The following is a 20,530-nucleotide window of genomic DNA, read 5'->3' on the forward strand; positions in this document are numbered from 1 at the left end:
CAATAGGACAAAATCACATTGTGTGACCTGCAGGCGTACTCAGATGATGTGGGATAATCGGTGCATAAGATAACTGTTAGTCGCACTCTGCATAAATCTGCCCTTTATGGAGAGTGGCATGAAGAAAGCCCTTTCTGAAAGATTACCATAAAAAGGCCCGTTAGCATCTCCTTGAAAACACTGTCAAACATGATGGTGGCAGCATCATGCTCTGGGGTTGCTTTTTTTTTCCAGCAGGGACTGGGAGGATTATTGGTGGGATGAGATACTTTTTCAAGGCATTGTGCATGAATATAATAGAATATAACTTGAATTATCTTTAATGTCATGGATGCAGTTTTAATGACCAACATTATCTGAATTCAACATGTAATATAGACTTCGAACAGAAAAAAAATCCCTATGTAGTGCTTAGAAAACTGGCCTAAGTGAGAACAATAATATCGTAGTGAAAAAGAATAATTCATTATAACAACAGTGTAATGACAGTAAGTGCAATAACATCTAGCAGCAGCAATTAAAAACAACCCAATATAATTCATAAAGTATATAGTGTTCACGGTTTCGTGCAATAGCATATATTTCTTCGATTTCATTTTCGTGCAATAGTTTTTTTTTACAGGTTAATGCAGTAGCAACAGAAAGACAGAAACACAAATAAATTGCAAGGTATGGTCTCGTATGGGTGGTTAGCACGCAGCCCCATGGTGCAGAGGTTCAGGGTTCAATTCCAGCTACTGTGCTCCACATTACAAAAACATGCATGTCAGGTTCATTGGCCGGTTCAAATTGTCCCCAGGTGTGAATGAGCAAGCAAATCGTCTGTCTCTGTGTGCCCTGTGACTGGCTGGTAACCAGTTCAGAGTGTCCCCTGCCCACTGTCCGAAGATGGCTGGAATGGGCTCCAGCACTCCCTCGACCCCACTGAGGATAAACGGTGCAGATAATGGATGGATGGTTTTGTCTGTTTGTTTACGGTGGTGATGTTGGTACTTACGTAAATCCACCCATCTATATATACTTACGTGCATGTATGCACGTGTGCACACGGGCGCACGCACACGCGCACACACGAACAAGATCTGACAATCATGTTATCTTTTGTTTTGAAAGGGAGCAACAGGAAATCGTTCTTAGACGAATGCTCCACCGTGCGGACAAAAACCCTGAAAAATCGAGGAGAAAGGACAGCGCCCAAAATAACTCTTGAAGAGTGTGCTGAGAAGCACCGTTTGGATATGGGATTACAGCCAAACTCCCCGGCTAGTTCAACTTCCAACGAGAGGTAAGGAGGAAGCGTAGTTTAATCACCACGGTCTCAAAATAGGGGCCCGTTTATTATTTGCCACTACAGGCGAAGGCGAGTAGCTTTGCTGGGATGTTGTCCAATTGATAACCGACAGCTCTCCGTGTTAATTTCTTCCCCTCGTTTTCCTTTTTGACCCCCTCTCTCCAGCTGTTTTCATATTGGTTTGTATTCAAGCTGTTTGTTTTGCTTCTAAATGGCGTATTTAGTCGCTGTTTGGTGGAACATAAATCTGGCTCCCAAGTTTTCCGCTGCTCGCGTCTACAATCTTTTCCATCATCCGCTGGGAACCAAGTGAAGCGGCCCCGGCTGTGATACGACTGTTTATCCGACTAAATGGCCCGCTGCCTCCGGGTTAGCTAATCCGCTAATCTGGAAACGAGGAGGTTGTGTATTTTATTGTAATACCGTTACTCATTGTCACTGCTACTTATACCCTTGAACAGACTCACCAGACTGGACTACACGAAGTGAGCTAGCTTCAGCCAAACAGCGGAAGAAAACAAGTCATTGTTATTGTTTGACTGCCATTTTAAGATGCCGGCGTCACAAATAAGGATCTCAGGTCCCCATTTTAGAGCATTTGAATTCAGATAATGTTGGTTATTAAAACTGCATTGCATTCCCCAATCAAATTGTAAATGGAATTAATTAACTCCAAATCCAAATCTCATATGTTAACCGTCGTAGACAAATCACTTTCAGCACATAACGGTACATTTCCTAATTGCATTTTCATCCAGCGCATTTCTGCTTCTCATAATATTTTGGTCTATGTTTTTTACTATTAATTCTGTTAATTGTGACTTATTGCTAAGTACACAGCCTACAATGTATTTACAGATTATATGTATTTATAAAGGGACATTGGGTAACATTTGGCCACTACATGTCGCTGTAACCGTGTAACGTGTAGTGCAGGCATGTCAAACTCAGTTTGGCTCTGGGAGCCAAATCCAGACTTTCTGTTCTGGGGCAGGCTGGTTCAGTAAAATAATGTCTACCCCAAATGTTTAGCTTTTTTTTAGTATTATGCTTTATTGTTTAGCCTACATTAGTAATTTATCCTACATATTATAAACACGGATGACAAGGGTTATTTTCTAAACTGAACACATCTAATAACAAACAAAGGAGGGGGGGGGGGGGTCGTGTTGAATGTGTTAAGTGGTATATTTTCAAAGTTAAGTGAATGTGGAATTTACACCTGAACCAACTTACCACGCCAAGTAAATTCAACACTGCCCTCTAGCATCTAGAGAGGGCAATTGGTTTGCATTTATGAAGAAAAAAATCATACCGGTTGATAGAAATGACTGAGAGGCTCGTTTCTTTCTTCTGATATACTCAGAAAATCTATGGTGCGCCTTATGGTGCTCATGCCATGTGTAGTGCAACTAAACACAGGTGCTACAAAGCACAAGGAAGATCACAAAGTGACCAAACGCAACCACTCTTCTTCCCTTTTTCTTAAGCCAGGGCTTTCACAAGGTGTCTTTTTTTGGGGGGGGTACCTTTAGTAGCAAGATGGCGGATCTTGGCTCCTTCTTGGTGATTCTCATGTTACGTAAAATAAACACAAATTTATTGACCTACGAGAATTTCAATAAATACACACTCATATCATAGTTAATGTACTTTTGTCTGTTATTCAAATTATTATTGTATTTTAGTGATTTAAGATTACTTTTTTACGACAACGAGCCCCTAAATAATGAAAAATAACCCTTTATTTAAACGTTCAATAACTAATTAATAGTGTGTCAAACTGTCAATCAATAATCATAACCATACAAAGTATCTGAATTTATAAAGGATATTTAATATTTGTGTTACTAATGTCAGAGTAAAATCTTAGGTCACAATTTGGGAAATTTAATTCTGGTCTGGGGGGGCTCCGCCCTGCTTTATTCCTGGACCCTGGCTATTTCAGCTGAAAATGAAAATCTCCATTCTGATCCCTGAATATGTCATGTCACGTATCCTTGGAAAGCTTAAACTCTAGGGATTCAATGTGTGATGTGCATTTCAAAATATATTCAAAAAGAAACATTAGTCTGAAACAAGATACCCAAAAACTATAAAGCCAAAATAGCTGACCCATAACGGTTCCTGGGAGCCAGCTCATGATACGATTCCCCGCAAATATGGTATGGCTACATTCACGTAAGTCCAGTGAATCCAATCGTGTAAAATATTTATACCAAAACACACAATATGCAGACAGATTTAAAGAAGAAATCCGTCTAAAAGCATTACTGCATTTTTTGGCGATTTTGATTGCATCCATCTGTTTTGCTTCATTACTAAATAAACAGACTCGTCAGATTATTTTCAATACTTTTGTTTGCCTCTGACCTTTTGGCCAATTTCAAGCTTTTTTTAGGCTCCTTTGCCCATAACAACCTATGAAGGCTTGGGCAAACCAGTAAGTATTTAGTAATAATGTTTAAAATAAACCACAGAATGGCAAGATAATCCATTGCTTCCATTGTCAAAGCAATAATCAAACTGTAATACCACAGTCGGATCACATTAATATAAAATATATTAACGTGCAGAGCAAAGTGTTTTCTCAGGAGGTACTTGATATGGTTTCAATATCAATGGAGTTGGTGTCAGGACCACAGAAAATACAGTTTTTTTTTTTGGTGGAGACTCTGTGATGATTTAACAGTCCTCTACCTTTTCCCTTCACTTAACATTTTGTAACAGCAAATATGCCATTCATTTTTACAACAGAACAAGGCAACAGGGGCAACACGTTTGCTAACAGTTAGTAAAACGATTAGTAGTAGTAATCCTAGTAGTCATACTCAAGTAGTAAATGAGTCGCAGTGATTTCAAAATCATTGCAACTTTGATGAACATTCACTTATTCGTCACATTTACTCACATAGCCATTATTTTTTTCCCATGAATACACTGAAGCACATATTTAGAATCAAATATAGCTCACATATTTGAAGTATGTATAAAATAAAGTGGTGTTACTTTTAGGGATTTGATTATACAATAACGAAGAAGTATTATGTTTTATTTTTTTTAACTAACAACATTTTTCTATTTAAAGAAAACAACATTTAAAACATTTAAGTTTGAATAGTTATTAGAACTTGGAGTAACGGACAAGTAAACAGGGAATGTTTTGGAGATGAGCAGTCAGCAAGGCTTTTTAATTAGCCTGTTTGTTTTTACATTTCACCTTTTGCATGTAATATGCAAATTTGTACGACCCCATGCATTGTGTCGATTGTGTGTGTGTGAGACTTTTCTTTTTTGAAGGAAACTCCAGTCTTGTGAGATGCTTTCAAACAGTGTCCTCATTGTTTGCCCTCCTCCCTCGAAGAGGATTAATGCAGCTAATGATCTGTAATGTAGGGAAAGGGGATAAAAGGCCATCGAATTAAGAGGAAAACCAGATATTTATAATTTTTTCCTTTTCTAATCATGGGCATACATTTGCGTGTGGGGGTTACGCACTCATAAGCTTTTGTTTGCTCTGTGATTACCAAAGTGTTTACATTTTTATGATTGTCAGAAGAAACAAATGTGAGCATGTGGCATCTTTTCCCCTTTTTTATTTTTAAACCCTAACTCGGACCCCCTCCTGATAATCCTCACAGTATGTCACCTAGATTAGTGGTCTGACACTGAGCCCCCTAACAATAATCATCACTTGTGAAGACAACTAGTCTCTGTGTATACAGTAAAAGGGGATGCCTTTTTTATAATGATACTGTTATTATAGTTGAAAATATTTCTGGTTGGGGGTGGAATGTAAGCAGCTGCCTGTCGCTCGCCTTTGCTTGTTTACCATGTGTTAAAATGTGTTCGGTTCCTGCTTGGCAGTTTTTGTAAATCTCTAATCTCTTTTGTAACTAGTTTAGCTAAGGCACACCCCTTCCCCACCAGTAGCCCCGTTAATCTGCACATTTTTTTGTTGTTGCTAAAAGATTTTTCCCTTTTTCTTTTCTTCGTACTCGCCCACATGCAGCAGTCGTTTTTATATTCTCGGGCCAAGTGTCTGTGTAGAATTTCCTGTATGCAGGCCGCTAGGAGACTTCCTGCTCTCGGGTGCTGGATGTGGAGGTGGGAGGAAGGTTAAGGAGATGCGGGCGGGAGGGATTGTTGTTGTTTGCAGCATGGAAGGAAAGAAGTCAACGAGAAGCACGCTAAAGCAGTTTGGACGGTGGACGGTGTGGTCGTCGCAGACTTGTCATGGTGTGACTCAGACAAAATATGTCCATAGTGGAATTGAAAGAGGCTTCTGTGTTCTTTGGATTCCTTCTCCACTTTTTTTTAATAGAAATCAAATTTTAGGATGTTGGTTAGAATTACAGGCAGCACGGCGGAGTAGTGGTTAGCGCGTTTGCGGCACAGTTCTGAGGTCATAAGATCGAACCTCCTGTGTGGAGTTTGCATGTCCTCCCCCGTGCTTGCATGGTTTTCCTTTGGGCACTCCGGTTTCCTTCCCACATTCCAAAAACATGCATGTTAGTTTAATTGGCTGGTCCAAATTGTCCCTAGGTGTGAATGAGAGAGTGAGTTGTCTGTCTCTGTGTGCCCTGCGACTGGCTGGCAACCAGTTCAACTCCTGCTCACTACCTGAAGATAGCTGGGATGGGCTCCAAAAAGCATTACTCCAAACAATTGCTAGGGTTTCAAAGCAGCATTGATGATGTCCAGAATGTTTTTAATACATTTGCAATGGAAAATAGGCCCATTTTTTTAATAGTTAAAATTAGGGGTGGGGCGGGTCCATTTTAATATTGATATTATCAATACTAAACAAGTACTTGGATTAGATCAATACTATTGTCCCAGGATCGATACTTCATACCTCCACCATTTTCCTCAAAGTGTCGCTTATATATAGAGATAGATCAGTCCATCTCTCTCTCTCTCACTCAGCGCCCTTGGCCACACTGTAATTTTATGCCTGTATTTGTGACTGACAGGCACACTTTAAGCATTGCTGATTTTTTTGGTTTGACTGATTTTTTTGGGGGGATTGATTTTTGTTCTGTAACAGTTGTTGTAGTAGAAGTATTTTCCTTTTTAAACAGTTTAAGAATTTTATTATTAAAACTATTTGCACATTCCGAATATTTTCAAAATTGAATGTGCAATGGAAGGTATAGTTGAAATGTTGACATTCTTATATTTTTTTTTTACATTTCTGCTTTTTGAAATCAGGGCTTTTATTCTGAAACAGTTGTAATAGAAATATTCATATCTATGTTTTTATGCTGTTATCGTTTGAGTTGTAGTTATTTGATAAATAATGAAACATTCTTACTGCCTGAAATCTTGCAATGTTTGTTGCAAATAATAACTAACTCAAGGGGTAGTGATTGATTATTCAAAGATCATGACATTCCAAGCCAAAAGTACCTGTATTCGATCGGTATTGATTGACTCTACTATGCATTTACTTGAATTGGATTGATAAAAAAAAATCCTAGTATTGCCCACCCCTAGCTCAAATTGAAACTGTGATGGGAGTTTCATGAAAACACAACTTTATTTAATTTGTTTCTAAACAAGATAACCCCAAGAAAAGCTCTAGGCAAAAAAAGTTTTGATAAAGGGCCTACGGTTATTGGAAAGTCCCCTCGCCACCTTGCCTCAATATTGCAATTGTGATTTGATGGGCAATTTGTTTTCCACGCTATATTTATATATATATTTTTTTTTTTACAAACGTAGCAAATTTGTATTACTATATAAAAGGCACAAAAAGGCATTTCAACAGTTTCATCACAAGGCATAAAACTGTCAAAATTCGTTTGGCACCAAACCATTCTATGTATTTCTTTATATGTATTCTAACATTTACTTATACAAAAAAATGAAAACATATCCTTTGTTTTATTATAGACAAATGAAAAATAGATTCTCTAGCTCTGTTAACTCACATGAATCTTGTTTGGTCTCACTCCATAAATTTACATGTGAGAATCTATTTTTTTATCCCAGATTTGTAGAATGTATTGTTGTTTGAGAGTCCGGTGGATACAGAAATAGAAAATAAAACTCTAACATTGTGACCTGACTAACAAATGACTGTTGTAATGATATAAAAAGCAAATATGACACGGTAATGAGTTGAAATGATTGATAGAAGAAGCAATCCCAAACTGTTTAAGAGGCGTAGTAGTCCTATTAGACCATTTTCTGTATTGAGGGTTCTTCTCAATTTTGAAATGTTATGTTTTTTGTTCTTTTTTTTTGTTTTTGTTTTGTTTTTTTGCTAAAAACAAATACAAGGACAAATACATTTTTTCCTTTATATTTACATTCTGTATTAACAAACAACCTTTACCATACATTGCTTCATTATTCCTTTGGGAAGTTAACACTTTTATATAGACTAGACTTTTGCACGCTAAGGTGCAGTGCTAAAGAAGTCCACTCATTTCTCATTTTTCTTTCTCCAATACAGGAGATGTCCTTTGGTTCGTTAAGGCCCCAGTGCTACAGTCAGGCCTGCCAGCATGCTCCAGTAGTGACGGGACCCCTTCAGTCAGCAGGATCCTTCCTCCGTCCTCTGCTCTCTTTTTTTTTATGATATATTCTTGAAGCAGGAATGAAATTGTCTCCGGGCCGCTCCCTCCCTCAGAGCTGTTTGATCCGAAAGAATCGTGCCTTGTAAGGAAGCAGGATGTTCACAGGCTCCACCAAGCTGCCCCCTGCCAAAACCCCCCAACCCGAGCGTCTGGATGAGGTGTACGCCGCCTTACGCCGAGGCTTACAGTGAGTTGACCTTTACAGGTATCATCTCGTGGAACTTGACTTCATTTGTGTTGTTGTTCTTAGATCATACTTGCAGGTCCACCAACTGGAGCTGGATACTCTTGGCCAGCAGATCCGGGAAAACAAGAGAAATGGTCGATTGGTGAGAGACCACCCATTCAAACCAGTCCCTCTGGTATCGAGTGATGCCAGGCGGGATGCTAATTAGACTCTTTGTGATGCTAAATATTTTATTTTCTTCCACAGGGCTCTTTGTATGAACAGGATAAGGTTAGTTTCATTCACATCTGTTGTTCACACGCACACTGGTTACGTTACTAGTACTAACAAGATTTAATAGAATTGTTTTTGTAAACCTTTAATTTCTGGTATATTTTGTGCTTCACCTAGGATCAATATCTGTGGACACTGAACAAACAAACATAAAAATATTGTCTTGTCTCATCAACATATAATTTGGATCATTCGAAGTATTTATTTTACATTTTAAAACATTTAGGTTGCCCCTGTTTTTCTCGGGTGTGTTCTTCGAAGTGTTCTTAAAAAGTTGAAAGAAGTGTTAACAATGCCCAATTGGGTTTAAACAGCTTTTTATATATATTTTGCCATATATATTTTCATCAGGGCAGCACGGCGGCGCAGTGGTTAGCGCTTGTGCGGCACAGTTCATGTCATGGGAACCTCCTGCGTGGGTTCAAATCCAGCTCCAGACTTCCTGTGCGGAGTTTGTATATTCTCCCCGTGGTTGCGTGGGTGTCCTCCGGGCACTCCGAATTCCTCCCTCATTCCAAAAACATGCATTTCAGGTGAATTGGCCGGTCCAAATTGTCCCTAGGTGTGAATGAGCGAGTGAGTTGTCTGTCCCTGTGTGCCCTGCGATTGGCTGGCGACCAGTTCAGGGTGTCCCCTGCTCACTGCCCGGAGATGGCTGGGATGCGACCCTAATAAGGATAAGCGGTACGGATGAGAGAGATGAGATGAGAGATATTTTCATCAGACCCATTCGGGACTCACAACACGTTTTTTCCCAGAGCCACAGCATATACAGTATTTGAGGACAAAATTCAACAAATCGTCAAATACGCTGTCCAGACAAAAGCCATTTCTTGTGCGCATTTGATTTCACTTTGTGACGTTTGATGATTTGATAATATATATAAAATAATAATACCAGTCAAAGCTTGTGTCCTATAACAACAAATATACCACTTACAATTTGTCTCCCCCTTTAGTTACTTAAGATTGTTGTGTCATTTTTGTCATAAATAATGGTTTCAAATCAAGGAGTGAGCAGATTTCTTTTGTAAAAAAATGTCACAAACTATAGCAAATGCAAAGGATATGTATGTATTTACCGTCAGCTAACTGCACAGCCCAAAAGTTCATTGGCTGCTCTCTCCCCTGTCTATAAGACATTGCTGGCTTGCGATACTGTAGCATAGCCATTAACATATAAAAGAGAATTCCCATCCCGGCCACCACCTCTTTGACCTGTTGCCCTCTAATAGACACTTCAGGTCCCCCAAAACTAGGGCAAACAGGCTCCGAGACAGCTTTTTCCCCAGGCAATCACAGCCTTAAACAAATGCACAAAATGTTAAAACATCTTTTGACAATTTTGGGTGTTTTTCTCTTTTTGTTGTTGCCAAATGAAATCCTGAAAAAAAAAAATCCCTTTCCACAAAATTGTGAAAACACAATATATAAATGAATATAAATGGATACAAACACCCTGGAGTTCCATGTCTAACCTTGTTGCATACATGAATGAATGAATGAATGAAAACTTTATTTCGAACATAAAAATAAAAACAGGACAAAAAAAATGAATCAACAACGAAATAATGTCACACAACATGTTCGAAAAGGGGTAGTCAGAAGCAGATGCTTATTTTTCCTACCCCTTTATCTTCCCTATGAAATACATTTTATAGATAGCTCCTCTTATGTCCAATACAACAAAATCTCATGGATATACTTATTACATAGGTCAGATATCAATAATTATAATAGTTACAATAATCACATATTTTATACACTAATCTTCGCAATACCCATCCCTCAACGTCATAATGCGCATAATGTCACTGCGGCACCAGTGATAATATCAATAAAAATAAACACAATACTTATAACAGTTCTGATGTGATAATAGCACAATAACAACAAGTTAGCCATAGTTTGAAGTGCAGTATTTCCAGTCTCCCTCATATCCCATTTTCTTCATCTCTGTATTTCGCCAGTAATGCTTTTTTGTATTTAAATTTGAACACATGTATATTTGGACATTGTTTGATTTCATTTTGCAAATTATTCCAAAGTCTGACTCCACACACAGACACACACATACTCCTCCTGGTGGTTCTCACCTTTGGGATTTTGAATTCACCACAGCCCCTCAAGTTATAATTTCCCTCTTTCCGAGTGAATAATCTTTGTATGTTTTCTGGCACTATGTTTTTGTTGACCGTAAATAACAGTTGTGAAGTGAAAATTTTTATTAAATCATCCAATTTCAATAAATTGGACTGCATGAATAAAATATTGGTATGATCCCGATATCCTACCCTGTGTATGGTTCTTATTGCACGTTTTTGAAGAATAAAAAGGGGCTGTAGTGAACTTTTGTAATTATTGCCCCAGACTTCTGCACCATAGGTTAAATATGGCAGAACGAGAGAACAATATAATAAATACAATGCATTATAATGTAGAAGAACTTTGGTTTTATTAATTATTGAAATGCTTTTAGATACCTTTGTTTGTATGTGTCTGATGTGTGTTTTCCAACTTAATTTATTGTCTATTATGACCCCTAAAAACTTAATTTCTGATACAATGTCTATCGTGACACCATCCATTTTTACTTCTAAATCTTGATTTGCCTTACGATTACCAAAGAATATTACTTTGGTTTTATTTAAATTTAAAGATAATTTATTTATATCCATCCATATTTTTAGGTTAATTAGTTCACGATTAATACAGGTTACTAAATCCATATAGTTATCATTTGAATAGAAAATGTTAGTGTTGTCTGCAAATATTACTATTTTCAATAGTTTTGAAACATTAAAAATATCGTTAATATATAAATTAAATAACTTTGGTCCCAGGATAGAACCCTGTGGTACTCCACAACAGATGTCCAAATATTCAGATGAAAACTCTCCCATTTTTACATATTGCTTCCTCCCCGTCAAATAACTTTGAATCCATTTCAGAGCCACTCCTCTGATGCCATATCTTTCCAGTTTTTTTAATAGTATATTATGATTAATGGTATCAAATGCTTTTTTTAAGTCAATAAATACCCCGACTGCGTATCTCTTCTTTTCTATACTGTGGGTGATTTCTTCTACTGCATCAATAATTGCCATTGTTGCTGATCTGTTTGCTCTAAAACCATATTGACTTTCATTAATCAATTTGTGTTTATCTACAAATTGTTCTAGTCTATTATTGTAAAGTCTCTCTAATATTTTAGAGAACTGAGGAAGCAGAGATACCGGTCTATAGTTTGTAAAAATGTGCTTGTTCCCATTTTTGTATATTGGTATAACTTTTGCTATTTTCATTTGATTTGGAAATGTGCCTGTTAGAAATGATAGATTACAGATGAAGGTCAATGGTTTCACAATGCTGTTTATAATTTGCTTAATTAGTACCATATCGATGTCAAAACAATCCATAGACGTTTTGTTTTTACAGTTGTTAACCACGTCTAAGATTTCTGATTCCGTAACCCCAGATAAAAACATGGTCTTGGAGTTCATTTTTATCAGTGACTCAAATTGTTTACCACTGCACTCTGGGATATTTGCAGCGAGCTCTGGTCCAACATTTACAAAATAACTATTAAAATTCTCCACCACTTGATTTAAATTATAATTTTCACTGTTCTTATCAATAAAATAGTTTGGATATGCATTGCTTACATTCTTTCCTTTTATTATACTATTTAATATATCCCAAATACCTTTGATATTACTTTTGTTATGATGTAATAAATTGGTATAGTATAATTTCTTGCTTGCTCTTAATATTCCTGTCAATTTGTTTTTATACGTTTTATACCGGGTTTCGGCTTCCTTAGTTCTTAGTTTAATAAATTTTCTATATAAGTAGTTTTTTTTCTTACAAGCATTATGTAAACCCTTAGTTATCCATGGATGGTTTACAGATTTATTCTTAATATTTATTTGTCTCATTGGGCAATTTTTGTTGTACTTGTTGGTGAATATTTCCAAAAATATGTCAAACGCACCATCCACATCATCTGTACCATATATAGCATTCCAGTTTTGTTTAACTAAGTCATCATACAGTGATGTAATAGTCGCTTCAGTTCTAACTCGTTTGTAAACATAATCCTTAATTGATTCTTGTCTAGTAACCTTTTCATCATACACTGTAAATACTGGTAGGTGATCAGAAATATCACAAACCAGTAACCCGCTGACGTTTGTAAATTCCATATTATTTGTAAATATATTGTCAATGAGTGTTGCACTGTGTGAAGTGAATCTACTAGGCCTTAATATAGTTGGGTACAAACTCATACTGTACATCATATTAATATAGTCATCAATGTTTTTATGTTTGTTTGGATTCATTAGATCGATGTTGAAATCTCCACAAATGAATAGTGTTTTGGTGCTTATTGTTGAATATGTTTTTTCAGCCCAGTTTGTGAAGGTTTCCAGATTTGAGCCCGGTGTTCTATACACACAACTGACTATAATATTTTTCCTTTTTTCATTTATAATTTCTATTGTAATACATTCAAGTAAATCGTCAATGACAAATGACATGTTTTGTAATATTTTCGATTTTAATCTTTTGTGCACATATATAGCTACTCCACCTCCTATTTTGTTTGTTCTATTTACATAGTTCAGATTATAGTTGTTTAATTCAAAATTTACACTCCTTCCCTCACTGAACCACGTTTCAGAAACTGCAATAACACTAAACGGGTTCTCAAATTGTTGTAAGTATTCAGTGATGTCATCAAAATTTGTGTACATACTTCTACTGTTAAAGTGTATTATTGAGAATTTGTCTTCAGATTTAACAAAGGTATTGTATTCATTTCCAGTATAATATTTGCAATTGTCTGAGCTAGCTGATATGAATTTGTGGTCAGGATCGAAGTAATCTAATCTTGAATTATTGGAGTCAGTGTGATTAACAATGCTCAGTTCCGGTAAATCATGGCCTAATATAGTATGATGGATTTTTTTATTGCGATCTGTAATAAGGGTGTCCATATTGTCAGTCCAGGATGCCATTGTTACTCTTCAGGCAAATCTGTCCAGCTCCTGCATTTCTCGAACCCATAATATTTTTGCTTGTTCCGGAGTGCCGTTTAACTTTATGTATACTCTGCAGTTTGAAGTCCATGTTCCTTGTATTTTGTTCGTTTTCCTCAAAAATCGAGCCTGTCTTGCAATGTCAGAGTTTTTTTTGCTTAAGTGATCATTTAAATAAACATTAGTCCCTTTTAGTTTTTTTCCTTGCTTAAGGATTTCATGTTTCCGTTTTCTGTTGACAAACCTTACGATGGTCGCCTTGGGTCGGTTGTCACCTCTTGTTAATGGGTGACATGCTTCTATGTCCTCAGCATTGATGGATATGCCTTTTTTACTCATAAAAGCAATGACCTGTTGCTCAGGTCTTACATTGTTTCACAACGTTTATATCAATGACAATAAAGACAATTGATATTCAAAGTCACAGCTATGTGATTTCCCAACTCTACAGCTCACCCAATCAGATTGCTCTGGTTGCTTGGTTGGCATTTTGGGTGTTTACAGTTTGTTCTGTGGGTTTTCAATGTTAAAAAAGTTTCCCAACAGTGAACCTACATTGTTTAATGAGATTCCATATAAAGGATTCCTTAGAGACATACAGCCAAAACGGAGTCTGTTGGTGTCACACCGTGACTGTAATCTGTAGTTGAGGCTGTGCCTTAAATATTGTCGACCTATACTATAACTGTATTGCTTCGGCTTCAAATACACCAAGTTCGAGGAATCACAGAGGAGATTACTATTTTATCTCCGAGCCAGATGTACTCATGAAAAAGGCCATATCTGGCCTGTGAGCCATACCTTCCCGAAACCTGCTTTTGAGAACAGCAACATTTTTACCAAAAGAGTTGTGATTGCCTATCTTTGGCACAAGAATGTCTCAAATACTTGTTTTTGTTAGATATCTTTACTACATCTATAAAAGCGTGGAAGCCGTACCACAAAAGTATGCAGTTGTTCCTTTTTTCTTGCAAATCTGGACACCATGTGTTCTGTACTGTCTTTCTTACCTGACTTAACCTAACCTGAATCTTGTGTTATTTTTCTTTTGTTTCAGCAAGTGAAAGCCATAGAAAGATTCATGCGTCGTTTGGAATTCCACCTCAGCAAGGTGTTACAGAATAATTCAATCTCGACAGCATCACATTTGGTTTTGATCATTTCCAAGTGGGTTAGGTGAAACTGCGGTCATGTGTTTTCTTGCAGGTGGAGGAGCTATACGACGCTTACTGCATTCAGCGGCGGCTACGAGACGGTGCCAGCAAAATGGTGGCGGCGTTTAACTCAGCCACTGGGAGCAAAGAGGCCAGGGAGAGCTTGAGTGAGGCCAACAGAGGCTTTAAGGAATGTACGGAGGTGAGTCGCTGACCCCATCTCAGTGTGCTGGCTTCAATCAAAAATCTGTATTGTGCGACATTAACAGACCTGTGTTTTTGCATGCAGCACATGTGCTCGCTTGAGAACGAACTGGAAAGCCACATGGGGGAATTTCATGTCAAGATGAAGGGTGAGTCACTCTGTACATTCATCACTCTCTCTTCCCTCTCTTCACTGCTTTTTTCCTACACATCATAGGACTTGCAGGCTTTGCTCGGCTGTGTGCGGGGGACCAATATGAGGTAAAAAAAAAACACACAAGTCCATGTTCCTTTCTTAAAAAAGAAACCTTGTAAGCATTTGCCAACAACCACTTCCACGATTTACCAAGGTTCCAAATACCGCAACTAACAACTATTTTACTAGTCAGCTAGTTACCAAATATTTGGTATCTCGAACCAATTAGGCACTCTGCCTGGTTATCAGAGACATAAATCCATTAATAAACCTCTGTCCATTTTTTTAGGGACAGGCAAAAAATAATAAATTGGGTAAACCATTTTTTCCCCCTGTAATCCAAGAAGAGCCACATTAGCAGCAGTAGAACAGTAAATAAAATAAATATGACAACCGTTTATCGAAGTACATTCGGTGGTCAACCACAAATTCTGAAACAAAAGTACTTAACGTTTCCCAGTTGTTTGAAATCAAACTGATTTAAAAACTGACATTTGGTCTTTGGAAAGCATGTTTTTAATTTCAAATACGTTTGTCAGGCACATTTTGGCTTAGTGCTCAAGCTCTTTTCTCATATCATAATAAACACGTGTAAAATGTACAATGCATGTCACCAAAACCGTAATGGCTTGAACGTTACTTAAATTTTACAGAGGCAATTTGGTCTCCGTTTCATTCAAAAGTCTGACGTTCTCTTTGAATGTTCATGTGTCACCAATTTCCGACTATTATACGCAAGGTCTGCTTTTCAAACAAGTTGTCTTTTAATTTCACTTTTCATTTTCTGTATCCATGCTATACAATCTCTCCAATTTTGGAAGTTTTTCTATGTGTAGTTGATGTTGACGTCACCATTTCTGTGTTACCATTTGATAGATAGATAGATAGATAGATAGATAGATACTTTGTTCATCCCCGAAGGGAAATTCACATTTCCAGCAGCATCCCTGAGCTGAGAACAATCGAGAACAATCGAAAATAACACGGGAGCTGCTGGAGTGGCTGCCATTCGTGACGGCGCCGGAAGAAAAGATTCAATTTGAATCATTTACAAACAAACAAACAATTGAATCATGTACAAACAAACAAACAAAATATTCATGTTTCAATAAGTGGAGTGTTAATAAAATATTTCTGATACTGATATAACCAGATAAAACTAATTTTAAGTTACCTGTCCAAATGAATGTTGTGCCATCTCACCTTTCCCACTCTCTCTCCTGCAGTTGACTTGCTGCTGCTCGCTCCTGAAACTAATACTTACCTCTTTGTGTATTGCCTGCATATGGCGACACCCTCTTTCAGCTTGTCTGTCAGAACCTTGATCTCCTCCTAAAATGCTTAATTACTCGTATGCAATAGTATAACTGTTTCGAGCAGTGAAATACAGAAATGACAGCATCAACATCAAGTATTTATTAAGGGTTATACAAATTAATATGACTTGATATGCAAAATAATAATAAACCAAGCTTGGATTGCGAAATACTTCACAGGTGCATGTTAGTAGAGGCCAAGACGTTAATGCCATGTGTGTTACCGCTCCAGACAGAGAAAGTATTGGCAATTCCGCATGCATCTAGAGATGCCTCAGTCTATTGCAAATATGTGTATTGCGACTCTTTTTATGATCGATTTTTGGAACAACATCAGCAGCCGCTCTCCCAGCAGGCCTTAGTTTTTGTTTATTTTTGTCTGTCTTTTGTTGGCGTACTGTCACGCCAAAACATCGTATAGGCGCAGCAAACTAATCGACATTGGAATCCGACTCACTTTACCAATCACAGCCGAATTTCTAGGAGGCTAGGCTACGTAAACAACCCCACAAGCCGGCATTACCAACCATATTCCTCTCAAATATCAGGTTACTAAATTGACGAACTGGAATTATTGGTGGTTTTTGTTCGTAGATATTCTTGACTTTTAGTTCTAAAACATTTGTTGGTTTAAAACAGTTGTTGCAGAATTATTTTTTTGTACTGCAAAAGATGTATATTTTGATTTATCTTACTTTTGTACTGTTGAATGATTTTGCAAGGTACTCTTTTACTTTATTTTATATTTATTAGTCTTTATATTGTTCATCTTTGCCAACTGGGGTGCAGCTATCATTTAGTTGTAGCAATACAATGATAATAAGGTGATTCTGACGAAAACGTGCCTTTCAATTTACAAAACAAAATGTTTATTTGAATGCTATCATTTATTAATGGAATTAAAAAAGAAAAACGAACTTGTTCATTTCTCTAAAGATAGATAATTGAGATGCAGGATCTAATCCATTGAGGGTCCCTTGTTCACATAAAACAACTTTTACACATTATATTATATACACACACACAGGAAACACAAGACACACCCACCTAATAGCACTTATTTATTTTAGATCAAATTTCCTGCCTTCCCCAGTTAGATGTGTAGTCAATGAATGTATATTTCACCTTGGTCCATGAATGCATTGTTCAAAATAATTTAGTAACATAAAGAAAATAAATATTAATATTGTAACAATATTAGTCATCTTACAATCATAGTAATACTACCAATAATAATAATATGTAGTCATTGAATTGTGGATTTAATGCATAAAATAGGTGCATTGACACTTTTCTCTTTAACACAAACGTTTATTGAATGTTGTTAAAATGGATCAATAAGAATCAATTAAATAAATATGATGAATATTAACGATGGAAAAAATCCTATACTAATCATCTTACCCTTCTAAAAATACCACGAGTAATAATAATAATATCAATAAAATTACCAGGGAAAAAAATACTCATTACAAGCATCATTGTATTTAAAAACAAGAACTGGATGTTTGATAGATAGCAGAAGGTTTTGAAACGAGCTTTATACCTAAGTACTCACCAACCAATTTTTTTAATCTTGGTGTCTGAATCAGTATCTCTCAAATCATATTATGAACTCAACTGAGTTAATAATTTATTAAAATACGGAAGACATGTCAAATAAGAACTGGTTGAAAAATGGCGATTTTATGTAGTGTAGGTTGCAAATTTGACCACAAGAGGGAAGTATATCGCCCATGCATGGTGCAGCACAACCAGGCAACTCTGGAAAGTACTTGCTACTCAAGGCAAGAAGAGCTGGAACCATATAAGAGAAAAGCTCCATAAGTTTTTTTATTATTTCATATCGGGAATATTCCCTCATTACTTGAGCAATCTGAGCTATGAGGACTATCGTGGAACGTATTAAGTTCGTATTAAGAGGAACCACTGTAATCTCAACAAAAAGGGCAAACCATCCCCTTTCCCTACGACAGGTGCTCATGCGCTATGGGCGCCAGCGCTGGAGGCTACGGGGACGCGTGGAAGTCAGCAACAAGCAGATATGGGACAGCGAAGACTATATTTTCCTCCCTCTTGTCACTGAACTTTTGTCCATCAAGGTGAGTGCCGAAAGGTTCCTGTTTTGATCGTAATTGTTTTAAGTTGACAAATCCTTTTCTCTCAGAGCAGTGTTTTTATACCAGTGTGCCGGGACACACTAGTGTTCCACGAGACCTTGTCTAAGGTGCCGCAGAAAATTGCCCAATTTTATCATTACACAAAAACATTGTTTAGTGTATATGCTTTCTTCCAATGATCAGACGAGTATCAGTAACATTCATCCATATCAGTACGTGGTAGCGAATTACAATTTTCTTTTTACATACTAATTATCTGCTTCTGAGGTAGTACAGGAAAATGTATTGAGTAGTTTATTTAGTTTGATAAAGCGGTTTGAGATCAAGTAAATACCTTGCACATAATTTAGCTCAGTTTAATCATTACCGTATTTTCATGACTATAAGGTGCACCTAAAAGCCTTTATTTTTTTCAAAAGCTGACCATGCATGCGCCTTATAATACAGTGCGCCTTATAAATGGATCAATATTGATCAATATTGCAACTAATGCAAGCAGCCGTCGACTAGATTTTCCCCGGTAGACGAAGTAGTCCGCGGTGTATGCTGGGATATACCGTAAATTCCGGACTATAGAGCGCGCCTGATTATAATGAAATGAAATGAAATGATCTGCATTTCTATAGCGCTTTTCAAGTCAAGACTTCCCAAAGCGCTTTACAGTGTGCTTCACATTTCCCAATAGCGGCCGTGCAGCCATGTAAGGCGCTAACCTGCTTATTGGGGGTATTAGGGGTTCAGTGTCTTACCCAAGGACACTTCGACATGTAACACGGAGGATTCGAACTGCGATCTCTTGATCCCAAAACGAGCGCTCTACCTCCTGAGCCACTGCCGCCCCCACCGCATTTTTAGAGGATAACCGATTTTGTACTTACACAAGCCGCACCTGTTTATAAGCCGCATGCGCCCACATTAAAAAAATGTAACACAAACACAAAATTAACCCAAACCCGACTAAGTCCCGCGATTAAAACTGAATGTCCTTCATAAAAGTACACAGTCCAAAAATCACAGCCGGCAAAATTAATGGAAAATAATTCCGGTACTTAAGGTTTGATGCAGACCTGCAGAGTCCAGGTCCCGTTGAAAGTAATCCAAGGAAAAAAGTATATTTCCAAAGGTAAGGGTGGAAGGAATATCCACTATTGTCTGCCGCGTCCACAAACAGTCACCTTTACCGGTCCCCACTTCCCGTCAGCCCGCGTTTTTTTTGCCCCTTCTTTTTTATTCGCCCGTGGGAAACATATCAGAATAAGTGTCTGAAATAAAGACATTACAAAAATATACAGTTGCAAATACATATTATATATGGTTACACATATTTACAAAGAAAGACGGTACACAGAGTGAGTTTTCAAAGCTTTAATAATAATAACTTTCATCCCAAACGGTGCCTGTGACAGGTAGCAACACGCTCACAACGGGTCTGTTAAAAAAACATACCGTACTTGTAAAAATCACGGTAAACCGTCCTCATCTTCCTCCTTAGAACTGAAGCCATCGAAAAGCAACTTTGTCATATAGATGTCGTCCCACGCTCCCTTATTCCAAACCACGCTAGCAACACGCTCGCAACAGTAAACGGGTCTGGTAAAAAAAAACATACCGTTCTTGTAAAAATCACGGTAAACCGTCCTCATCTTCCTCCTTAGAACTGAAGCCGTCGAAGCCATCTTCCTCAGTGTCGGAAAGAAACTTATAGACGTCGTCCCACGCTCCCTTATTCCAAAACACGCTGGCAACACGCTCGCTCCTTCTTTATCGGACTGCTCGATTGCTTTTAGCTTGAAAGCTGCGTCATGTGCCTTTCTTTTTGCATTTTGCATGATGAGGGTATGTTTACGCTAATTTAATTTACTGTATGCCCAAGCCAAGAGGTTGCAGTCTTCCTCGGCGCATATATTCCACCGGTCTAAATCTTACCTTTTGTACTCGAGCGGCCAATAGAAAAATTACATAAATTGTCCGCATCACTGAATAAGCCGCAGGGTTGAACGTTAGGGAAAAAAGTAGCGGCTTATAGTCCGGAATTTACGGTATATACCAGTGTTTCATTTCCTCACCAAAGTCTGACTGTTTTGTTGAAGTTTCCACTGTAGCGCCTTATAGTCCGGTGCGCCTTATGTATGGAAAATATTGGACGAAAAATAATTTTTT

General features: G+C 37.5%; 1 protein-coding gene across 1 annotated transcript in view; it reads left to right on the top strand.

Moving 5' to 3' along the window:
- The first annotated feature begins 1,141 nt into the window (after window positions 1-1,141).
- The window catches only part of ripor1 (RHO family interacting cell polarization regulator 1), a 42,834-nt gene continuing 23,445 nt past the window's right edge, over window positions 1,142-20,530 (top strand). Inside the window, exons 1-9 of the mRNA XM_088334567.1 lie at window positions 1,142-1,285; window positions 7,755-8,065; window positions 8,129-8,207; window positions 8,312-8,335; window positions 14,438-14,491; window positions 14,587-14,736; window positions 14,824-14,887; window positions 14,956-14,999; window positions 18,227-18,352. Of these exons, the coding sequence (XP_088190693.1) occupies window positions 7,974-8,065; window positions 8,129-8,207; window positions 8,312-8,335; window positions 14,438-14,491; window positions 14,587-14,736; window positions 14,824-14,887; window positions 14,956-14,999; window positions 18,227-18,352 (633 nt within the window). The 5' untranslated portion in view covers window positions 1,142-1,285; window positions 7,755-7,973. The remainder of the gene's footprint in view (window positions 1,286-7,754; window positions 8,066-8,128; window positions 8,208-8,311; window positions 8,336-14,437; window positions 14,492-14,586; window positions 14,737-14,823; window positions 14,888-14,955; window positions 15,000-18,226; window positions 18,353-20,530) is intronic.

The sequence above is a fragment of the Urocampus carinirostris genome, chromosome 4 (assembly GCF_059441175.1).
Source record: "Urocampus carinirostris isolate Australia breed hairy pipefish chromosome 4, RoL_Ucar_1.0, whole genome shotgun sequence".
NCBI classification, from domain to species: domain Eukaryota; kingdom Metazoa; phylum Chordata; class Actinopteri; order Syngnathiformes; family Syngnathidae; genus Urocampus; species Urocampus carinirostris.